General features: G+C 38.5%; 1 protein-coding gene across 3 annotated transcripts in view; it reads left to right on the top strand.

Moving 5' to 3' along the window:
* Positions 1-1,007: 1,007 nt before the first annotated feature.
* The window catches only part of TTC17 (tetratricopeptide repeat domain 17), a 47,425-nt gene continuing 40,440 nt past the window's right edge, over positions 1,008-7,992 (top strand). For 2 of the 3 annotated variants that reach the window (XM_081936114.1, XM_081936113.1), the window contains exon 1: positions 1,008-1,425. In XM_081936114.1, the coding sequence (XP_081792240.1) occupies positions 1,264-1,425 (162 nt within the window). In that variant the 5' untranslated portion in view covers positions 1,008-1,263. Of the gene's footprint in view, positions 1,426-1,481; positions 1,601-7,992 lie in introns of those variants that run through there. The other variant, XM_081936115.1, reaches the window with a different exon arrangement.

The raw sequence follows: 7,992 nt of genomic DNA, 5'->3' as shown, positions 1-7,992 counted from the left end.
TCCTTAAAGGTAAAGGTTCCCTTCCCGACTCTAGGGGGCAGTGTTCATGTTTCACAGCCGAAGAGCCAGAGCTGTCCGAAGATGTCTCCATGGTCATGTGGCTGGCATGACTAAACACTGAAGGCTGCTGCCTTCCCACCAAAAGTGGTTCCTAATTTTTCTACTTGCATTTTTACATATTTTCAAACTGCTAGGTTGGCAGAAGCTGGGAGAAGAAACGGGAGCTCACTCCTTAGGCGGTGCTAGGGATTAGAACCTTTCTGATCGACAAGCTCAGCATCTTAGCCACTGAGCCACCGTGTCCCGCAATCATTGTCCTTACTGTTGATTTTTCTCCTTAATTCCAGGTTGCTTCTCGCTTTGATTAGTTTCCAGCCATTGATACTTGTTTTGCCCTTCGGTGCTTTGGAGAATAATTTGACCCCCCCTCTTCTTTGTGGCAGCCCCTCAAACACTAGAATGCTGCTATCATGTCACTCCTAATTCTTTTCTTTAGACTAGCCAATCCCAAAACCTGCAGTGGTTCTTCATATGGCTCAGTCTCCAGGAAAGAAACAACATTCCTCCAGGGGGGAAAAACAATTTAAAAGAGGAATTGGGCAGGATTTCCGTTTTCAAAACAATCCTTTTGTTTCCAAAACGGCGCTTTTGTTCAAGCAGCTGCCCAATCATCACTCGCAGTCCGAAAAGAGGCCAACTTCTTTGGCTGAGCCAAGAGTGACTGCGCGTTTTCAAGCTCTGCAGGGCAGGTGCAACGCCGGAGTAACTTCCCCTTCCCTCCGCCAAAAGGGGCGTGGAACCTCGTTCGGCTGACGGCGCCACAGAGCTCCGGATTGGCTGCTGCCTGAGAGCTGCACGTGGAACCGCAGGACGGGCGACGAAAACAAGCAACAGGCCGCGCCTTCTCCCTTGGAGGCCACGCCCTCTTTTGCCACATTCTTCCTCCCGCCTCCGGTACCCCTGTAGAGATAATTACAAAAAAAAAATCAAGAGTCGCCTTCCTACCGCCATTCTACAAGTTAAACAGAGCACTCGCTCTGCATTTTTTCATCCCCGCGTCAAACAGAATTCAGACATATCCACCACCTATCCATCCACCCAATTTCGCGTCGTTCGAACTCTTCCTTTAAAAAAAATAACCTTTTCTTTCTTCTTCTTATGATGTAAGACAGAGCGCTAGAGCTAGACGCATTTTCTTCTCCAAAATGGCGAGTTGAGCGCTTCCGGTTCCGGGCAAGTCGGGCAAGGCTAAGGTTGTGGAAGATGGCGGTTTCAGCAGGAGCGTCCGGATGGAGTGGCCGAAGGCTGGCGTGCGCCTCCCTGCGCTCGTTCTTCGGCCTCTTTTTGCTGCTGGGCTTGGCGACTCATCCAGGCGCCGCCACCACGCACTGGGTAGTCACCGAAGACGGCAAGATCCAACAGCAGGTGAGAGAGAAATGGGGGGGGGGGGGGTTCAGGTCGACGCGAAGAAGGTCCCCGTGAAAACATTTGTCCCTTCCTCTTCCCGTTCTTCTCGGGCCGGTGGGAAGAGCCGAGGGCTGCGCGGTTTCCCTAACTAGGAAAAGCCTAGCCGGGTCAGCTTCCCCTCTAGAGTTGCCTGGTAGGTCGGTCGGTAGGTAAGGGCTTGCTCCTTGAGAAGGACAGCTGAACCTGAGGAGAGAGTTCCGAGACGAAAGTTTTTTCTCTTTGCGATTCAAAATACCCTGGAGGGTATATTTTCTCTCTTTCTCCGTGTTTTTTTTTAAGTTCTCGAAAGAAAGAAGGCTTGCCCAGCTTTTCTGTGAACAGTTTGGCTGAGTCCACCAAGGCAAGGCGTCCGCCGTTTCCCCACACGGGCCAGTGTGAATTCACAAGGGAGGGACGATGAAATCAACGCGCATCTCCCCTCTTGCGTGTGGTTGTCCGAGAATAAGCTGCTCGTACGCGTGAAGGTTTTGTTTGGCCATTGAGATACGGGTGGCTCTTATTGGGACAGGGGGAGGGAAAACACAGAACTCCCCCCCTTTTTTTTTCTTTTTCTTTTTGGTAAATGCAAAAAGCTAGAAAATTAATTTTTCCGTATTAGAAAACTCTGGACCCTTAATAATTTGCTGCTTTTATGTGTGGCGTTGTCTACTTCTAATGATTTGATTTGCCTCAATTGCTTTCCCGTTATTTCAAAAGAAAGAAATGGCTAAATCTTTTTCTTTGGTACTCTCTCTTTACTTGGTACCCACAACTGCCATTTTATTGCTCATTCAAGTCACCTAAGAACATCTTTGCAGAGTTTTTCAGTCTTTCTTTGCTGAATTAGACTGGCTAATTGCAAATGCAAACCTTTAGTAATAGAAAGCTAACATTGAAAGGGGGGGGGAACCATCTAGCAATACTAGTTTGCAGTTGCATCTCTGGGAATTTTACTACTTGGCTCTTACTATGCATTTTTATTATTTATTACTTTGCTTAAAAGTTTTATTATTTGAAAGCCTTAATCAAAACACGAGTTTTACATGAAAAGACAACTCTGATAGGGGAGGGTAAATTAAACATTATTATATTCTCAGCTGTTCTCCATTTAATGACAAATTGTCCATGAGAAAAGCTACACTCGCCACATAAAGTTTACATCTCTCATTTTCCTGCCTATATATGGCAATGAGAAGCTGTTGGTGGTGAATAAAGTTTCAAATGCTGCTTTCTGTTCTCATTGCAATGAACCAGATGCCTATGTAATCTAATACAAGATTGACATCTCTTTGCAAAAGCCATTCTAATTCATTGTTTTTTAAAAAATCTTCTAGGTTCAAGAATAATTTCTGATACACTAATTAGATTGAACACTGTATTTTCTCAGATTTTTGACTGTTTCATTCAGATGATTCAGTGGGCAGCATTGTCAACTTTACCTTTGTCCCTTTCATTCCATTTGCTATTTAGTGCCAGTAAAATTCAGCAAAAGATGGAGATTCTTAACAGGGTTTCAAGAGTACAAAGTCCCATTTTGTCACACAGGGACAGAACAATGCTCTTTGGTGTTTACTGTTATGAATGCACCAAACCAGATTGCTTTGTCATTTTTAAAATAAATTCAATCAATAATAGTTCAGATAATAACCATCAAATGACATTTGGTCCTTAACAAGAAATGATCTATAACATATATTCTTTATTCCCTAATGTCCTTGTATCTTTTTGTCATACTGCACATGTACTATAGGGCTTTTTAAAAGAAATTGAGAAATATATTTAGAATAGTATTGTAATAGGTCAATCCTATGAACAATATCTATGAAAATTTGTGAAATTATTTAATATAATTTGTCCCTTGAAGAGAATTCTATATTTTCTTTTTCTCCCATGTTTCTATTCTCTCTCTCCACCATCTGTTTTTTGCCTTTGCTCAGATTCAATAATACAAAAGAACCAACACAAATATTTCAATTTGTATATTAGATATACATTAGCTGTTGAGTTAATAGAGCTACAGCTGATGATCTAATATTTCATATTAGGTAACCCACACCTTAAGGAAAAATTATATTTTTAAAAATTGTTGCCTTAATTAATCAGTTTGTGCTGGAGAGAACACAAGGGACACAGTATTTTAGTCCAGATCACTGACTATTGTTTTAGACTTTTCTTTTTACAGTGAAACATACTGATCAATTATTATGAAGAAATCTACCTCTTCTGAAAAATTACATTTAATTAAGCAATTACTAGATGACATATAAATGCTGATACACATGGGTAACTCTATTTCATTGATGCAGATAATTAGATATATAATATAAAACTAATGCCATTACAACTTTTTCTCCATTCTTCACATGTTGAATGTTTGCCAGCAGAAGGGACCATTATTGTCCAATGAAAAAGTGCTTGTATCTAGGTTTTGCATTGTGGTGTTTATGAGCATTAATGGGTTTGTGGACATTTGGGGGGGGGGGGGGGTTATCACCTGTTCCTATTCAGATGAATTTAATTTTAAATAAAATTTACAATTGTGCTGCAAAGGATTCCCCCTTATAACCTTATTTATTTCCAGCAATACCCCTATAGGCATTAGAAGGCAGTAACATTGATGGGTGGTAGTATTTCATTGTTTTGTTTGTAATGCATTTATATTCAATGTTGAACTCAACTCCTAGTGACTATATGTATATTTTCTTTACAATGATATAATGCTATTAATCTCTTCAAGAAAAATGGAGCTATGAAGGGAACATTTTGTGCAAAGATGGGCAGGATAAAGGACCAAAATGGCAGGGATCTAACAAAAGCAGAAAAGATTAAGAAGAGGTGGCAAAATTGCACAGAAGAACTATACAGGAACAAATTTAATGTTCCTGATAACCATGATGGGGTGGTCTCTGACCTCTAGCCAGACATCCTGGAATGTCAAATGGGCCTTAGGAAGTCTGAGCAACAACAAAGCTAGTGGAGGTGACAGTATTCTAGCTGAGCTATTCAAAATCTTGAAAGGTGATGCAGTAAAAGTGCTACACTCAATTTGCCTGCAAATTTGGAAAACTCAACAGTGGCCACAGGATTGGAAAAGGTTACTTTACATTCCAATTCCAAAGAAGGGCAATGTCAAAGAATGTTCAAACTACCACATCATTGCACTCATTTCACATGCTTGCAAAGTTATGCTCAAAATCCTGCAAGCTAGGCTCTAGTAGAATGTAAACCGAGAACTACAAGAAGTACAGGCAGGATTTTGAAGAGGCAGAGGAACTAGAGGTCAAATTGCCAACATACCCTGGATCATGGAGAAAGCTAGGGAGTTCCAGAAAAACATCTACTTCTGCTTCATTGATTATGCTAAAGCCTTTGATTGTATGGATCACAACAAATTGTGGCAGGTTCTTAAAGTGATAGGAGTACCATACCATCTTACTTATACGCGGGTCAAGAAGCAGTAGTGAGACCTGGATGTGGAACCACTGATTGGTTCAAAATTGAGAAAGGAGTTTAACAAGGCTGTATACTGTCACCCTGCCTTATATGCAGAGCACATCATTAGAAAGGCGGGCTAAATGAACCACAAATTGGAATTAAGATTGCCAGGAGAAATACCAACAACCTCAGATATGCAGATGATACCACTCTAATGGCAGAAAGTGAAGAGGAACTAAAGAGCCTCTTGATATGGATGAAAGATGAGAGGGCAAAAGTTGGCTTGAAACTTAACATTAATAAAACTTAAGATCATGACATCCGGTCTCTCAATTCCTGGCAAATAGATGGGGAAGAACTGGAGGTAGTGACAGATTTTATTTTCCTGGGCTCCAAGATCACCGCAGATGGGGACTACAGCCAAGAAATTAAAAGACACTTGCTCCTGGGGAGGAAAGTTATGGCAAATCTAGACAGCATACTAAAAAGCAGAGACATCACAATGCCAACAAAAGTGTGTATAGTCAATGCTATGGTTTTCCCAGTTGCAATGTATGGTTGTGAAAGTTGGACCATAAGGAAGGCTGAGTGCCAACTCAAATACTTTGACCATCCAATGAGAAGGAAGGACTCACTGGAGAAGAGCCTAATGCTAGGAAAGATTGAGGGCAAAAGAAAAAGGGGATGACAGAGAATGAGGTGGCTGGATGGAGTCACTGAAACAGTCAGTGTGAGCTTAAACGGACTCTGAGGGATGGTAGAGGACACAACGACTAACAATAACAAATGGTATTATATTTTTATAGAACTTATTTTTTGTAATTCTTAATATTTTCTTATGATCTTCAACCCAAATAGTAACATGTTATCCTGTTTAGTTTTATCAAAGCCAGACAAGGTCATAGGGAACAGTTTTTCCCATTGTTGCATTTAGTTTGTAAATGAACAGACTTTTCCCTGGCAGCCATTTTCTTTTAGCACCCAAATAGCTTATTATATAAAATTATTAGAGATTTTTTAATCTATCTGATCTAGGTGTTTTTCTTCTGTTGTTCCTTTTATGTTTTTTTTAGACTTAACAAATCTTTGGTGGTTGTTCCTTTTTGTTAAAAAAACATTTTCTTTACACTGCAACTTTTCTCAATATAATCTTTCTATTGATTAATGGACTAATTTCCAAAATTCTCAGGAAATGCCATGATTGTTCATTAATTCTGAAACTCAAAAACTGGGATAGATAAAATCCATTTTATTATACATAATAGATACATGTGTAAACTTGGAAAGTTTAGTTACTTTTAAAATTCATGGTTGAATATAGAAAGCCAGAAGTTTAGTCTGGTCACAGCTTTCCTACTTGCTTATCAGTAACTCCAATCATTGTACTTATGTTTCCAAATTTGTTACTTTCCAGTGAAAGGAATTTTTGCTGACATTTTAAAACACATAGGATAAAAGTATTCAACCATTTTTTAGAAAATGCAAATCTGCAACAAATTCTATTTTAATTTGAAAAATAATTAATTCAAACTGCAACCCATTAAAAAGAGAGAGAAAGACACCAGTAAAATTGAGGTAAAAACTGGGGAGGATCCAATTTGGAAACTTATATGAAGATGAGAATATTCAAAAAGTTGTCTGTCAACCTGGATCTAGGCCAAAGATAATAAAAAGGGCCCAAAGTAGATACCCACAGCCCCAGAAAACATTGGGATGACTTTTCCTGACCGCTCTGGATAACATTACAATGCTGTTTAGCAATTTTAAATTGTAGCTCTTGAGAAATTTCAGTCCTTTAAGAACTCTGGTAAGGAAAAACATAATCATCAGTCTCCTCCACAATAAGTATAGTGTTGGCAGACTCTGTTTGCCTCAGGGTCTTAAGGCCAGTGCAGAGGGGTGGAGTTTTGTTTGGTACTTGACCAGGAAGTATTAGGAGCAGAGGCTTGGTGGAGTTGAGGAGAATTCATCTGACTGTCAGTCTGCTTAAGCTTTTCCAAGAAGCACAGCTAATATAGTTTATTGCAAATTTCAAAGGAACGTATGTTGGTGAAATAAGATTGGCTTCCTCCAGGAGATGTTTGCAAGCAGCATTTTCTGATCAGATGCTGTCCTCAGAAGCAACGGTGCAAGTCCTTTTTCCTGCATAGAGTGTTTTTGTTGTTTGTAATAATAATAAATAATAATAATGCATTTTTGAATGTTCAGTTGGTTGAGTTTCATGTTTAATGAATAAAGTATATCATAATATTTAATTTGAACTATAGTTTGAATGACATGTTGGAAAAGCAACACTTGATTGGATTAATATATGTTTTAGAATATTGATAAAGTTAAGATAAGGATTACCCTTAAAATGTATCTTTAGAGATATGTTAGGCATTCCACAATTTATAGTTTTAATACCCAAATTGTGTCTTAGTACTTAAATTTATATTTATGTCTTTTGATGGTCTTTTCCAGAATCAGGATGAGAGAAATTACCTGTTAATAGTTCAAATTTATACTGATGTCCAGGTTTTTTTTTAACATGTACAGAAAAGGGGGCTACTTTACAATAGTTATCACACTATAATAATCTTAATCCTATAAACAGTTTTATTTAGGGAAGAAAAGATTTTGTGCTCCATTTGGTATGGTGCAGTTCAATTTAAGTCATATAATGTTTTAATATTCAGTTAGGAATATGGCTGAATTGGACTTGCTGTGGTATCTTGAATATACAAGTAATATGTATTAAATTATACACACCTTGACTTAGATTTTTCTTCCAATTAAGCACAGAATAGATCATAAGCTTAATATTACATAGAATAGCTACAGAACTTGCAATAAGAAAATGAGCAGCCTTTAAAGCTGTGCAACTACTTGTTTCTTCATCATCATACAAAAAGGGATCTATATTTTCATTCAAAGTTTAGTTGAAATGGTTGAAGATCCAACAAGAATATCAAATTTATTTTCATTACATCATGTACACATGCATCTTTACCCAGAACATGTTAAGATTTAGGCCTTCTGACTATAGTCATTAGTTTTTGGCAGTTCACTCACAAGGTGGATTTTATAGATTGAGTACAGTCATTTTTTAAATGTTGCTTAGGGACACAA

Source organism: Natrix helvetica, assembly GCF_964273705.1.
Source record: "Natrix helvetica genome assembly, chromosome: 1".
Lineage (NCBI taxonomy): Eukaryota > Metazoa > Chordata > Lepidosauria > Squamata > Natricidae > Natrix > Natrix helvetica.
Note: the sequence above shows the minus strand (reverse complement) of the source record. Positions and strands in the feature narration are given on the sequence as shown.